This window comes from Penicillium cosmopolitanum (genome assembly GCF_028827165.1).
Source record: "Penicillium cosmopolitanum strain IBT 29677 chromosome Unknown utg000012l:1.0-3308103.0:1.0-3310761.0, whole genome shotgun sequence".
Classification (NCBI taxonomy): Eukaryota; Fungi; Ascomycota; class Eurotiomycetes; order Eurotiales; family Aspergillaceae; genus Penicillium; species Penicillium cosmopolitanum.
The window spans coordinates 2089020-2104407 of NW_026622682.1; the positions used below are offsets into that span (position 1 = coordinate 2089020).

The 15388-nt window shown below is 46.8% G+C and overlaps 7 protein-coding genes across 7 annotated transcripts; 4 read left to right on the forward strand and 3 right to left on the reverse strand.

The window, feature by feature from the left end:
- Positions 1 to 139: 139 nt before the first annotated feature.
- N7509_013521 (uncharacterized protein) lies at positions 140 to 1319 on the reverse strand (the record flags this gene model as incomplete). Its single annotated transcript, XM_056638158.1, has 3 exons — positions 140 to 363; positions 426 to 899; positions 1013 to 1319. The coding sequence occupies 3 exons, from the start codon at positions 1317 to 1319 to the stop codon at positions 140 to 142; spliced, it is 1005 nt and encodes a 334-aa protein (XP_056481665.1).
- Positions 1320 to 2660: 1341 nt separating this feature from the next.
- N7509_013522 (uncharacterized protein) lies at positions 2661 to 2993 on the forward strand (the record flags this gene model as incomplete). Its single annotated transcript, XM_056638159.1, has 1 exon — positions 2661 to 2993. One exon carries the CDS (start codon positions 2661 to 2663, stop codon positions 2991 to 2993), a length of 333 nt encoding a protein of 110 aa, XP_056481666.1.
- Positions 2994 to 5808: 2815 nt separating this feature from the next.
- Positions 5809 to 7985, forward strand: N7509_013523 (Zn(II)2Cys6 transcription factor; the record flags this gene model as incomplete). The annotated part of the gene is made up of 3 exons (XM_056638160.1): positions 5809 to 6229; positions 6265 to 6731; positions 6786 to 7985. 3 exons carry the CDS (start codon positions 5809 to 5811, stop codon positions 7983 to 7985), a joined length of 2088 nt encoding a protein of 695 aa, XP_056481667.1.
- Positions 7986 to 9468: 1483 nt separating this feature from the next.
- Positions 9469 to 10529, reverse strand: N7509_013524 (class II aldolase/adducin family protein; the record flags this gene model as incomplete). The annotated part of the gene is made up of 3 exons (XM_056638161.1): positions 9469 to 9890; positions 10098 to 10363; positions 10414 to 10529. 3 exons carry the CDS (start codon positions 10527 to 10529, stop codon positions 9469 to 9471), a joined length of 804 nt encoding a protein of 267 aa, XP_056481668.1.
- A 342-nt stretch (positions 10530 to 10871) lies between these two features.
- Positions 10872 to 11879, forward strand: N7509_013525 (TAXI family TRAP transporter solute-binding subunit; the record flags this gene model as incomplete). Its single annotated transcript, XM_056638162.1, has 1 exon — positions 10872 to 11879. The coding sequence occupies one exon, from the start codon at positions 10872 to 10874 to the stop codon at positions 11877 to 11879; it is 1008 nt and encodes a 335-aa protein (XP_056481669.1).
- Positions 11880 to 12562: 683 nt separating this feature from the next.
- On the reverse strand, positions 12563 to 14026 carry N7509_013526 (questin oxidase family protein; the record flags this gene model as incomplete). The annotated part of the gene is made up of 4 exons (XM_056638163.1): positions 12563 to 13368; positions 13430 to 13557; positions 13608 to 13762; positions 13820 to 14026. 4 exons carry the CDS (start codon positions 14024 to 14026, stop codon positions 12563 to 12565), a joined length of 1296 nt encoding a protein of 431 aa, XP_056481670.1.
- Positions 14027 to 14398: 372 nt separating this feature from the next.
- Positions 14399 to 15253, forward strand: N7509_013527 (uncharacterized protein; the record flags this gene model as incomplete). Its single annotated transcript, XM_056638164.1, has 1 exon — positions 14399 to 15253. One exon carries the CDS (start codon positions 14399 to 14401, stop codon positions 15251 to 15253), a length of 855 nt encoding a protein of 284 aa, XP_056481671.1.
- Positions 15254 to 15388: the final 135 nt, after the last annotated feature.

The window sequence follows — 15388 nt, forward strand, 5'->3', positions numbered from 1 at the left end:
AATAGTGAAAGGGTCTTCATTTAATATTATTAACACTGCGCTTGGAGATAAATTTGATAGCAGAATTACACTGCAGACAAAACCTGCCCGACGCGGACAAATTTGTCTCCAATTTCCAGATTCAAACCAAGTGATATCTCTAAGCTGTATTGGATACTCCTGTGGTATCCCAATATAAGTTCTTGTTGAGAGTATACCAGTAATCGGTGCAGAAGAACACCCAAGTCTCAGGATTCGTGCGAACCAACATAGCATTGGTCTTGCGATCCAAGTTTTTCAGAGCATTTCGTTGACCGTCCCATTCAGATTTACCAGGTATGGTGTAAGGCTTTTCAATATGCTTAAAAAGAGTCCCAAGATCATCTGTTAAGCGGGTCAGCTATGTCTCGGATTGAAGTTGTATCACAGAGTACTAGTGGACGTACAGGTCGCATCTATAGTATCGTCGCTGCCAATGACCAGATGGAATAACTCATGGAACAAGGTCGCACTTTTCGAGAGCACGTCGCGAAGCTTTTTGCCTTGAGCATCGACACCGAAATTTGTCTCCACGCCGGTTCTTGTGAAGGCCCTCGGGCATAATGTGACGGTACTTGGGTCCGTGAGACCTTGGGTCACCCCCAGTTCGCGCGAAGAAGCGCATACACCTCCTTCTCCCCAGACTTGATCTACGACATACTGATCAAGGTCTGAGGAGTAGTATGGCACCGAACTTTCGTCCGCTTCTAATTGCGGTCCGTATTTGGCAGAGTCTTGAATTTCCACCTCTTCACCACACTCTTCAATTTTATCTGTCCTAGATTTCTGTTCCAGCCAAGTGCTGTCACAAAACAACCATGGCAGGTCATCTTTAAGAAACTTTTTCTTGGCCATGAACAATTGAACGTCCAGGAGAATTGCTATAGTATCTATTGTAAGCCAAAATCCGGAAGATGGTACCTTTCAGGCAAAGTACCAAAACACTTGGCTTGAAGATGGCCAAAGGGTTGTAAGAGATGGCCTAATGTCTTACATTTGATATCCTCCTTGTCCTCATTGCTTGTATCATCGTCAATACCCAAGTATTTCTGAAGAGCGTGTTTCGCGTTCTTTGTTTTTGTGTCACCAGCGTTACCGTTCGCGTCATCAAACGCAGAAAGACCGGCGGAGGCCATGGCTTGAGATTCCGTCCACCATCGTGTAAGGTCCGATAAGTGAGAGTCACAACCGCCATTCTCGGATCCTTGCTTCACATGAAACACATCACCAATCCCGGCTGAAAAGGCAACAGGGATGTAAAAAAGCCATAAGGCCAAAACCTTCACGGTGATCGATGACATACTTCTCCGATTCCTAGCAGAAATACCCTTTGTCGTGATTTCCGTCTAATCTCGGGGAAGTGACAGAGAATGGCCTTTTCATTAGAAAACATAGTGGCACATTGGGGGATTTATCTATCTTTAGGAAGATGCCGTGAGCTTGCTAGCAGGGGCCGGCCCCTAATTTCTTGCCAGCCGCATTCATTTGTAGCATCCATTTAATTGGAGAGAGTCTCCTAGCCTTGCTGGGGGCTATTTGTTTCAGGAGTAGATTCTTGAGCCAGGTTTAATGCGGACGAATTCAAGTTGGAGATACTATGAAGAATCAGGCGTTTCGAGTTAGGTTGTTACCGACGATCATCTGTACTGCAAAACATTGCTACTGCCCAGGTGGTGCAGCGGTTGAATATTCCAAGTCGTGTTTGAAGGATTTCAAATCAGGGAGAAATCGACATGTCTCCGTAAAGAATTGCAGGAACAGATCAGTTCCAGATGAACATCAACCAGAACTTGAACCTTGTGGAATCATTGAGACTAACAGCCGCTTGTTTTTGTCTCATCTGCGTAAATCAGAACGCTGATGAAAGTTCTGTAGAGGATGTACTTTGTACGAATGCGAAAGCTGAACGCCACGGGTGAATTGGCCCCAAGCCCCTAGCCCCAACCTCCCAGCCCCTCTAACCTGGCCCCAGCCCCCACCCCCCGGCCCCCAGCATCCCGGCCCCCGGCCCCCGGCCCCCACGTCCCACGGCCCCACGGCACCATGGCCCCTGGCCCCTCTACCCTGGCCCCTCCACCCCGGCTCGATGGCCTGACGTCGCTTTCCGTTTTCACCTGCGCTCTCTCTTGTTTATTTGCGCGCTGGATTTTTCACTTGCACAAACCATCTTCACATACTACGTTTAATATCCCGAAGTTATCGTTTTCTTTATTTCCTCAGTCTGAAGAAGCAGTTATGTCAGACCCGCAGCTGCTGGTATTTACCAAATTTTACGTGCCTGAGAGCGCAAGTCTGGAGGACGAATACTGGAGAGATTTCGCACGAAACCTGACAGAATTTCCCGGGCATTATCTTTCTAGATGGGGCCGAATCGAGGAACATTTAAATGATGTACTTCTGATCACATGTAATATACCTTCCCTTGACGAGCAACAAAGATACTAAATTCTCCAGTGTGGTCATCCCAAGAGGAATTGAATCAATTCAGAGCGTCATCATCATACGAGATCTACTTGTCAGCATTATGTCGATACTCCTCGGTTCCGCCAGAGGTCTATGAGTTTGATTATCCCTTTATAAGCCAGTGGTTGAGAAGCCCAAGCTATCGTATCTCTTTTATATGTGCGCACTTCTCAGCTACAATGGGCCTGGAGGAAAGGTATAGGAGGCCTAAAGTTAAGGCCCTCGAACCTCTAGGCGCTCTTGGGCCCATTATGCGCAGAAATGTGAGGGTTGCACATAGAGCCACCCCTCTAGGACTCTGGGATAAAAGGAAATCCGATGATGGGGAAAAACTGAAGACGTGTGTGATGATCTACTTCTGGACGAATGCTGAGTTAGAGCAAAATTTTAAACAGATGCAGCGGCGTAATGGACAAACAACTTATCAAGTAGCCGAGCAAGAGTTGAGGGATGCTGGGGCTGAGAGCTGGGCAGAAGAGCACTGGGTTCCAGGAAGGCTTCCGAAGATTTGAAGTGAAGGGATAAATCAGTGCTCGCAACTCTAGTGCCCTTTGCAAATGCAGGAATAAATTGAAGAAAGATCGACGCTCAGTGAGAAATTACTGCGAAAGGGGATGCTAATTCTTCTGTTTGAAGACTTATCACATAGGCTATGGACTACAATATGAGATATTCTCCTGATTTGAGATAACACCCAAAGACTACTGATGTGAAGCTTCAAGCTATTCCTAGCGTCTTTATAATGTCAAATATGACTATCAATAGTACTAGAACTTAGTTACATGACTAGGCAAAGGGGCCCGGTCCAGGAATACCTTCGCCGTCGTACTGCTGACCAAAGTCATGTACCGAAACCCGCCTCTGTTGTGTCTTTTTGCTGCCGTGTAGAGGCCAGGCCCATCTGCACAGGAGAACCAGATAGGACTGTCGAATCCTGCGTCCGCTGTCCCATCGCATGCCTGTTCGCTGACGTATAAGCTTGACTCGGAAAATGTTACACCGAGGAAGGCATCTGAAGAAGCCGAAGCGACATCGATGGACACTATGCCGGCAACGTTCCTCTGGAAGTCAAATGTCACTGACGAAGGGCCATCGAAGAGAGCTGCGTGGGTGTCGCTACATTGGCCAGAGACGCTGCGTTTGTGACGGAGCTGTTTGTGCCGACTACCACTGGTGGAATCAATTTTCTCGAGGGTGGGGCGTAGAGTACAGCGAGACACCCTGGTGCGAAGAAGAGGGCAAGACTACTAGACCTCATGTTGAACGAGGTTAGTAACCCACTTGAAAGGCCGAGTCTCCAATTAAGTATTTAGCTGGGTTTAGGGGTCTTCGTTTATCCAGATCCACTCATTCTAGGATCTCGGGGTATCATTATCACGAGTTGGGTGGTACTCCACCTTTGCGCCTTCTTGAGAATTGAGGGTAATTCTTAACAATTTTGAGGAGCAGTCACTTGAATATTTGAGGCAATTGGTAAACCTCAATGGCCGAAATAATTTCTTTCTCATCCAAGCGGCTTTTCCTCATCTGGCGCCTCCAGGGTCACGTATTCAGTGCCAAGACAAAAAAACCAGTGTACGGAACCAAAATCTGTGCGTCCGCGCCTTTTGTTCAAATGGAATATTTTGCCCCATTTTGTGATACAAAGGTCAGTGAGAACAACGGTGCTAAAGAGAATCATTTGGCCGTACGGGTCAGAATTTGAGTTCGGTGATGGCTGACCTAGATTCGATTCATCTTTCTATGTGGGGGATCTTTGATTTAAATTTTGCATATCAGTAGAGAGTCAATTGGATATATCTGGAATTCAAGAAAACTCTGTCATTCAGTTACATATTGCAAAAGAGGCTGTGGAGGTCACCCTTGGCATTGATCAGTACTTGAAATTCTGAGTCGTCAATCCTACATACAGCCGCATAGTAAACAGCATACTCAAAGGTAGCTGGGGCTTTTTTATTCGGTTTAGTAGTCAAGACAAGTTCCTAAAACCTCAGAAATGGCCTCAACAACGGCCAATTGGAATTTTGAAGACCGAATGAATATTCCGTAGGCGTATCTCCTGTGGACTTTGACGCGCTTGGGCCGAGATATCTATGGATATAAGCCATAACAATCTGGGGTAAAATCATACACGCACATTGGGCTGCAAGAGTCGGCAATAGCAGTCTCGAAGGTAAAGTGTTGTCTAAGTTCCTGCTGTTTATTTTCCAGGCCGGCTTTTCAGATTAGTACACAGTCTTTCTATCTTCATCAACTGCACTTTCATGAGCTATTCGGGGCGGTGTACTTGTTGTACGATGTTTTCTCAGTCCGGACTAACCAACAATGCTTCCGACGGGCGCGACCGATGCGTTTGGGATTGAGCCATGGCGCACGGCGCGTAAAAACCAGAGGTAGAAGGACGAGGTAAAGACTACCAGAAGCTGTTCCTTTTGATTGTGCGATGAGGTGACTCTATGCCCTCTAAACTAGTTGGCCCAATTTGAATGACGCACTGTGCCTATGGCTACCTTCATTCTTTGCCAGTGAGCTAAGCAAGCTCTACTCTGATTTCAGTCTCCACTCTGCAACTTCAAAAGAAAGGAAAGCATCCAAGTAACCCTTGGAACAGACTATAATGTAGAACCTTTCTGTTACCTTATCTAATTCTTTCCCAGCGGCGAAATGGAGGTGCGAAAGCCTAAAATTCCACAAACCCCGCTCGGCCATTCACCTAAATCCGACGAGAGGGTCGCCATCACCTCGGTGCTATTGTTGTTTACTCTGATGTCAAAGCGGACGTTTTTGGGAATATAGGTACCATTTTTGGCAGACAGAACCCCCATAATGGATTGGTTTGATTTATTGGTAGTTCCTTTCGGCTACTAATGTCTATTAATCGGTCATAAATTCAATAGAGCTCGCCATGGTACTGCGCAGCCCCGAACGAATTAACTCGGACGGAATTGCCGACGGACTATTCCCAGGGTAGCTGCGATGATCGTCCGGCTTTTGGAAATCTCCAGAGCCCGATAATAACACAACTGTTGAGGACCTATACTTAGTTATCGAAAATTAGAAAATATCGTTCTTTTGTTCTGGTGCGGGACGGGTAAAAAACCTGTCTGTAAAATTATCGACCGACGGGTAAAGAATAACAGGTCAGAACAAATGAAGTAGATCAAGCCTTAAAAGTGCAGCATGCAACAAATCAAAGTATGGATTAAAGGACTATTCGTAATAGGCTTGACTGGCCCGGGGTAGCTTAGTTACCTGCCCCGCATATTCATAGGCTCTCCCCTACAACATCTACCGATGCTTCTTTCAGAATCTGAGCGAAACTGCAACATGAACAATCGATTCCCCGGGGAGCAGGTGCAACTTGCGTGTGAAAGATGCCATCGACGAAAGGTGAACTGCGACAAATTAAGCCCTTGCTCGAATTGTGAGCGACATGGTGTCCAATGCATAGCCGTCCGGCGCGCTCGCCTGCCACGAGGTCGGATGAACAATAGGACCACGGGGCAGACGGACACTTCAACATCTGCAATCATGGAAAGGATGGACAAAATTGAGCAGCAACTCATCCAAATGGCCACGGTTGATCGAACGATTTCCGATGACTTGCTTGTACACACGAGAGCGAGTACCTCAGAGCAAAACCGCGCTCCATGGTCTGAAGCGGGCGGGACACCCTCAAGCCAGAGTGACATCGCGATCTCGACAGATCTGCAACCTTTTGGCAATAGTCCCTCAGCTCCACGGGTATGTGACCCGAAGTTCATTCGGTTGCTCCTCTCACAGCCGGCCTCGGTGGCACTATTGACGCTATAGACCAGAGTCTGAATTCTCCTCCCTTCGGTGTCACTCTTGTCAATTCACTGTCGGCAAAGAACACCCACGGTACGGAAAGTCATACTCTAGAGACACAATTGTCTCCTCAAACCCGCCGACATCTTTGCGCAATCTATTTGCATAACGTGGATCCATTGTTCAAGATTCTTCACCGACCCTCCGTTCAAAAGTTTCTCTGCGATGGTGAACGATATCTGGACTATAAGCCGGGCCACCATACCCCCGCTACACTTGCCTCCGCTATTTTCTACTCGGCGGCTTGCTCTCTGAACGACTCTCAATGCGTTTCCTTGTTTAGGGAAGATAAAAGTGTCATAGTCGCTTTGCTCCGGAAAGAGACCGAATCAGCACTATTTAAAGCAGACTGCACCGCTTCAAACGACTTGACGATATTACAAGCCTATGTACTTTCTTTGGTAAGACAATTCTCTTGATTACTTTGGAGACGAAATTTTGACTAAAATTTCCAGCTGGCTACTTGGACTTATGACCAGAGTAGACGTGTTTGGACGATGTTAAGCATCGCTCTCCGAATGGCCCAAGCCCTATCTCTACATTTACCCGAGCCCCCATTTTCTATTACTCCTTTCGACCAGGAAATGCGCCGGCGGCTGTGGCTTGCCATAGGACTGCTGGATATCTCAACCTCTCTATCCCAGGCCTCTGAGCCAATGATGCAGACGGCATGGTTGGAATCCCATCCACCCTCCAATGTGAACGATGATAATATATGGTTTGACATGGAAGAGCCTGTGCAAGAGGAAGATGACACCGTGTTCTCTGATATGTCATTTTCTTTGATACTTTTTGCAGCACAGAATGTTGTCAGGTCTATAGGGTTTTCTGGCTGGATGGAGATTGTCATAGACCACTTAGTCCTGCGGCAGCGACTTGTTGATTGCTTTCGGAAAACGGTCCCAACGCTGCTCCTTGGATACAGTCCCGAGAGGGAGCCATTTCACTGGTACGCCCGACTAACTACGCAGACCATAAACTCTTGGTTACAACTTATTTCCGTTCGACCATTGAAAAAGAGCAGGACGTTTGTCTCCTCTGCGATTTCTGGAGATGATGTACTGAAATTGGCCGCTGAAAACCTTAAAACCATACTGGAGGGACATAATGATCCTCGCGCCTCCCCTTGGCGATGGTTTGAGTGCATGTGGACTCCTTGGCATGGACTCGCGGTTGCTATGTCAGAGCTTTGCACCTGCGAAGATCCACTTACTATGGCGAAGTATTGGCCGTTGGTTGAAAATTTCTATTGCGAGTCGCGCGCTTCTGTTAACGGCGGTCAAAGTGACAGGGTCAGAAAGCCAATGGATAAACTTTTCGCCCAGGCGCGTACTAGGAAAGAGGAGTTATTGGATGGTCACAGCACCCGTGGGTTGCCAATATACCTCGCCAACGACGTGCTTTCTGGTGAGAAAGGATCCAGAGAATCTGAGGGTCAATTCGGTTCTAGTCCCTTACTGGCGCTAGATTCAAATTCCAATCCTGATCAACAAATTCATTTTGGCAACAACGCACTGTTTTTTAGCAATCACCCTATCCTGTGGCCAAATATCTGGGACCAGGTTGAATGCGGAGACCCGGCACTTAACAACGAGAGAGAGGTACCCTGTCAAAGCTACGAAGACTTCATCTTTGGTTTTGAAAATGGAAAATGAACTTACTTATTTTACTGACCATGTTGTCAAAGTATATTACAGCGATATTCGGCGCATTTCAGCATTTCTTGTTGCTTTCAGCGTCCGGTATGCTGAAGGCATGAACGATCATTCACATCTCATGAAATGACTATACGTGTACTTAATCCATAATGAAGATATTTTGGAATTCTAGGGATTGAAAGTTACTCTGTATTCCCGAGGAAACCCTCAAATCTCGAAACTTCGACTGTGGGATTATTCTCGGGTGGCCGGATTACCCATGAAACACGTATCGGCTGCTGTAAACGAGCCGCACTCAGCCCTAATTTAATAATTACCAAATAATTATATCACCAAGTCATAATTTCTGGTAAATATGTCGGCATATAAATTTTTATCTTCATACTCTTTTTTTGTTTTGTTTTTTGATGTCTTGAAAAAATAGATATTTTTTAATTTGGATATCAGGTATATATCCACCTCTCACTGGCAGTACCATGGCGTCCCCACGTAATAAAAAACCAGAAACACATATCCGTAGTGAGATTTAACATCTGAATTTCACACTAGGCACTTTTTCAATTTTTTCCAAGGATAGCTCAGCGTGACACACGCACCTTAATTATAAAGCTATTAATTCTGGTTAAGAGCCACTCCTTGCAGGTCCAAGGGAAGGAATTGGCCGCTGTAGCAGAAGGAAGAAATATCCTGAATACCGACATATTCTGAACTAATCACAGCCATGGATATAACTCTGACAGTCTGCTCGGTCTTTGCTAGTCGCCTGACCCGTTACTAGTTGCTAAACACAGGGCAAGCCGTGAAAATTGCACCCATATCTGTTGTTTGAGCAAGCTCCCCCATTATAGACTTGAAGGTATTGTCCAGCCAGTGAGCCCAGAATACCGTATTGATCCTATTTGTTTGCCTCGCACACAAATAACTTTTGGCTGAAGTAGTTCCAATCACCAAGTCCCCAGAAGGGAACAAGATAGTCTCCCCTGTCTGCTTCCACGGCTCGCTCATAAAGCCAGTTATATAATACAGTATGCTAGAGCTGGTTTTGGAAAATGAGAAGCAGTTTTGTAACTGTCCAAATATAATGTCTAGAGATAGGACCACTTTAAAGAGAATTTCAAGTCCTTTTTCCTACTCCGGCAGACAATTCCCTATGAGGGTATCCTCCTAGTTGGCGCTAGAGTATCAACTACGTTTTCCCTTTGTTTGGTTGATTAGCAGCGAGAAACAGGACTACTTCAGCTCTACTGGTTTCACGTCTCTGAGGCAGGGATGCAGCTTTTTCGCCTGTATGGCCTTTATTATCAATAGGAATAAGTTCACGGGACCTCAACCACCAGGTACAATATCTCACACGCGAGAACCTGGAACTACCAGTGCGTGAACAGAACTTGCCCCGCGATCGGTCTAGTATGGCAACAAGAATGGGTTAAAGAGGTCGAATTGCAGAGAGTGACCACAAGATGTGACCCAGACATTCGTTTCAAGCAAGGTTAACATATAGACCCTCTGCGTCCACTTCCCGTACCCATAGTCTCCATGGCCGCATAAAGGACCATTCAGTCATCTCAGTAGTGGGGGATATCTCAGACTGATTAAGGTAATGCAGTTCACTGGCAACGCCATTTTTCCTAACGCCAGCGGAGCTACTGAGAGCCAACGCTGTTGTTTGAGTACTGGCATTTTGAGCAGTGTAAATTGCTCGAAAAATGCTCTCCTCTATGCCTTTGCCCACGGCAGTAAATCCATGACCTCGCATGAGGACCACTGGTTGTAGACATTGCGTTGAATCAGTGGAGAAATACCCCGATAGATTTTCCCCAAGTCGCCCATTTCTGACGAGGAGGTCCTGGATATCACCCTCGTGGTAGAAGTTGGCAATGTCAAACGTGGGGACCGAGCTGCCTATGTATCATCGTCAGCCACCCGCAAAGGTTATGCGATCAAGGTATCCTTTGAAGGTCTGAGTGGTGTGGTTCGTGATGGGAAGTTACCTAAAAAGCCGCTCATGTGGCAACACGCCCGCAACGGCACATCTGTAGAGTTTTTGTCACTATGTGTGATCAAAGAGGCAAAGAAGTTTCCATAGTTCTAATGGCTGGAGCTGCATACCGGTAATTGTGTATGGGAGGACTTCTGGGGAATGACTGTGAACCACGCTCTGTACTTCTGGGTAGTTCTTGTAGATCGCACTGTGAATGAAACGTTCCACGTATCCGGGAGGACTACTTGAGATGACTGGCGATGCATCCTCTACGTGGTATTGCACGATGTCTGCGGGGGATGAAACGGTGGCGGGAGCCATGTTCTTAGGCATCAGAAAAACATCCGAACGAGTGGGATGTCTCACGGAAAGATGGCCATACGCGTCTAAGATGCTGTGTATATTTAGTAATCTCTCTATAACAATAATATGTAATTATCAGACCGATGGTAATGCAGGATGTGGCATCCCGAGATCAAAGTTCTGTAGATCGAGTCTAGAGCAGTTTGGGTGTCGGACATAGACATCGTTGGATAGGTATCGCTGTTCTGCGCAGCCATCGGAAATAGGACGTGAGATTTGGAAATATCGGTGCGAGGTATATAGTTGCGGGAATTTCACAAATGGTTGGGAGAGCATGAGAGTTCGGAAGACTCGTGTTTACAGACCCAGTACTTTCTTCGGTGCGAATTAGACCCGAGCTGTCCGCAAGTCTATACCCCCGCAGAGTTGCATTTGCGCAGTGAGTGGCATATTCGGTTTTAATCGGGCTTTGGAAGCCGGGATCCGTGACCATCACGGCAGATTGATTGTTCTCGCCAGTCTATTTGCAAATATGATAACTGATTAATGATAAATGATTGAATGCCCGCACCTACGCACACTTTCCCAGGCAAGCCACAATGAGCAACCAACGTGTTACCAGACCACGCATTGATCGCTCTGTTACACTCCATTGCGTGGGTGACTGGGGTCAAGCCAACTTCCACCGAATCCTATCATGGCTATCTCAAGAGTTCTGCGACCGTGCCGGGCCCAAAAGCCGAACGGCAATTTGGTCTCTTCGTGATGGTGGACTAGATTCGGTTCTCCAAGTCTTCAATGGCGAAGCAGATCTCGGAATCTCCACACCCGCTACCCTTCTTAAGGCAAGTCTTCTGGGGGAGGAGATTTTCCAGAAGACCGGCCCCATGCCCTCTCTTCGAGCCCTAGCTGTCCTCCCACAACGAGACCGATTGATGTTCGCTGCTGCTTCCGGGCTGAATATCTCATCGTTCGCGGATATTCGAGACCGGAAGCTACCGCTACGCATCGCAGTCTCAGAAGACGATGGTACAAATTTCATTGGATACATTTCCGCACGGGTTTTGGAAGCCCATGGATTGGACGAAGAGACCATGCACTCATGGGGTGGCTCTTGGGTCAAGGCATGTCGTCCTGAACAGGTCATTGACCTTTTTCAAACGGGGCAGGCCGACGCCGTCATTCAAGAGGCTATAATGACACCTTGGTGGCGAGACTTGATTGAAAGCCGTGCTTTGTTGCCAGTAGAGATGGAGGATGCCGCTCTAGCCAAGCTTTTAGGCCGGGACGGCTTCCAAAGGTCTTCTGTGAAGGCCGACTTCTGGAGTAATCTGACGCACGATATCCAGTGCGTGGACTTCTCTGACTTCGTCGTTATTGTGCGCGACGATATGCCCCATGACATTGCTCATCTGCTCACTTGGTGTCTTGTTGAGACAAGGGACGTCCTGGAGGCGCAGTATCGCCACATCCCACCGGATCAAAGTCCTCTTTCCTATCCGTTGCAGCCGGCAAAAATGGCCCAGTCAACAATTCCACTCCACCCGGCCGCAGAACAGTTTTATCGAAGGGAAGGATATCTACAAGACAGCGACACTCCTTTTTAGTCTACTGGTTCTCAAGCAAGACTATATTAAGGATTAAATTCTTCCATAGAGTGCTATCCGGAAGTCGTGCAAAATAAAGAGGTGTGGAATGGACAGGAGATATGGAGGAATCTAGATATTAGTCTGGACTAGTGCTTAAGGAATTCGCAATGTCAGTCAGCCCTGGAGCTAGAAGGTATAAACCCCAGTATTTCTAGTACCATTCGTAGTAGCACATCCACCCGTAGACGGAGACCGCGTAGAGGTCACGATGGTTCTTCACATCTACCTGGTAGTTAGTATAGGTATATGTCTATGGATACTTGTACATCATCCTCTTCCGCATTCCAACCTTTGAAGGTTGCCCACGAAATGACCTCGGGACCGAGTTCGAGCGAAGCAGTAATTTCAAGGTTTTCTCTGAGGTTTAGACCTCGGGAGTCGGAGTCATAAAGTCTCACATATTCATGACTCTGCTTTGAATACAAGTACTACTCATCATATGGGATAAGTGGAGTGTTGCCGACCTTAGATCAAGACAACTCACTGGCAGGTTCTTCGCTTATGACGATACAGCTGGCCCCACCGTGGAAAAAATGTAATTACTGTATTACTATATATCAAAGGCTAGCTTTAATCCATCAATTTGACAGTGGAAGCGACTTGCCATCCTTTTCACAGATCATCAAGCCCGCAAATTTCCCTTATTCCTTGTCGGGATGAAAGCCATCCCGATCGGGAAGATAGCCTGCAACACCTTCTCCAAACCCATTCCATCCATTAAATTCAGAAATAAATTTCACCGAAGCCTTCAAATAATGATCACTCTTTTTTCCGAAAGTGTCCTCGAATGCCTTTGGAGCACGCGCGACCTTGAAGAAATGGGAATCCTTGGCCCAGCGGTGTTCCAACGCTTGCGCCATTACCCAAGACCAGTCATGACCACCTAGGTCAATGGAATCAATGCACTGAATGATTTCGGTGGGAAATTCTGGCTTCATCTGGCAAACATAGATCAGGAGAAGGAAAAGAGCATATTGCTTGAGAATAGAAGCATGTCGCTCTTCAGGAATGAAATGCCACAGTACCCGAATAGCTTGCGCGACAGTCATGGTGTGGATCAGGTAGAAATCATATTGCCCAGCTCCGTTGCCTGTCCCAATCCCCAAAAGTAACGATAGATCGCAACACTGTTCTAGCTGCTTCAAGGGATCAGTCACTTCCCATGCATTCCAGTGTTCCAATAGGACGCTGTAGCGTTTTTCCAGTAGAATATCAATGTTTGTGATGCCGGGCTTAGTAAACAAACCGTCAAGGCGCTTATCAGCTTGGACACGGCTGAGGACTTCTGCAATATTACTCGACTTATATGACGAGTTGTCGGTAGGAGCACGGTCGAGAATTCCATGGAGAGGAATGTATTCAGTACATCCTAAGCTCAAACCTTCAGTGGCTACTGTCGGGCTCTGTAGCTCCCATGCATAGGCGAGGTGGATGAATGGATGGCCGACTGCGTGAATGATATGAATTAGTTGAGATAGTGAATAACTCTGAGGCATCTTGGGACATACGGCCTCCGACCAGACCGTTGACAAGCGGTTCTGCTCCAGAAAATAGATACTGCTGTAACACGGCTTTCCAGTCTCCGTTGTTCATCTTGACTTCACTATCGAAAAAGTCGACATACGCAACGGTGTAACTAGGATTTGTTAGGATTTATTCCAAAACAGGCCATTATGAAGTACCAACGATTTCTGTCCAAGAAATTTCCTCCATTCATTCTTTGAAATGCTGTTACCCCGGACAGATGTATCATCAACCCGCACTAGGGTTTTGATTTCGTGTTCATAGAGTTCCTTCAACTGCTTGCTGCTGGCGCCCAGAATATACCCAGATCCAAGGAGCTTGAAAGATTAGATGAAATGTCTATATAGGAGCAAGGGAAGATGGGCTATTCATACATGCGGAAGATGGCTATGAAGAATCAACTTCGGTTCTCGAAGCGGTGCCATGCTATCGTGGCCTTTGATGAGTAGTTCATGTAGGGTTTGTCGGCGCTCATCTTTGGATTTGGTTACATCGTAAACCAGTGTTGGGGTCAGAGATCGAAGCCCCGAGGGAGGGGGCAGCTCCACTGGTGCCGTCAAAACAGCGGTGGTCGAAGGCATTGTTCTTTTTGTAGCAACGATTTTGTTTGCAGCACAGGATCCCTCAGTTTCTACCATTGGAACTCCTCGGCCTATTCAGTTGGATTATGTGGTGGATCTTTTCCATGCCGATTCTCCCAACAATCTCGACTAAATAAAAAACTGTTTTATCCCACTAGAATTGACTGCGCCTTTAGATTATGGCGGATACTCGGGTTTTGCAGTGTCGTTTTGGCCGAGACGACGTCGGCGCGGTCCTCGGAACATGCTAGTACATGAAAGACCGAATCACCGAAGGGCGTTTTGTTCAAATATTACCTGATTTCAGAGTGTCTATCAATTTCAGGCAGACACTCTCACTGCCCATTTGACCTGGTCTCAAGGTGTTCTACAATGGAAGCTGCCGGAACCCTTCATTCCTCACAATGCCTTGCACTACTGGGTGCAACAGGCCACACTGGTCGATTAGTCTTACGCAATCTTCTGACAAGCGGATACAACCAAATGGAACTTCACATCTACGTCCGATCAAAGGAAAAGCTAATCGCGCTTTTCCCGGATATCTTATCGGATACCAGGGTGACCATTTTCCAAGGCAATATTCAGGATGATGGCCTCATGCAACGATGCCTCTCCGGGGTCAGCACAATTATCTGCACACTGGGGGAGAACGAAAATATCCCAGGGATCCGTGTGATGCAAGATTTTGCGCGGTCCGCTTTGGAAGCTTTGAAATCCCTCAAAGACAATAGCTCACATTGGAAGCTTCCACGGCTCATTTTGCTCTCCTCTGCCACGTGGAATAAACGCTTCGCCGACAGTCGACCAGCAATTTTACACTGGATGATCCGAAATGCCTTTGCCCAATCCTATGAAGATCTTGTCAAAGCCCAGGAGCTCTTGAAAGCCTCGCCCTCGCTTTTATCTATGCTTTTGGTTCAGCCCAATGCTCTAGTCGACGAAGCGGCTTCCGGGTGCGAGATTAGTACCGATTTCGCCTATATGGCGGTTTCTTATGAAGACCTTGCGGATGGTTTCGTCAAGCTAGCCAGTGATCCTATGTACACGGATATTGATGCCGTTGGGGTGTCAAGTCGAAGTGCGGAAAATGGATTGCGATATTTTCCCTTTGTTTTTAGTAAGGTCCTTCGGGGTCTCATGTTTCAATTCATTCCAGGGTACTGTCGAGCTGAATATGCACTTTACCAGTGGTTACGGACTTTGAAAGAGAAGTCTAAGAAGTTGTGAGTTGTAACTGCTTTCACTGATATTGTTTCGTACCCAACAATATCCGGATCAATTAGCGCACAATAAACCTGCGTTTCATTACCCCTATTTCTGACAATCAATATGGGGCTTCTGACTGAAATATCTATTTGAAAT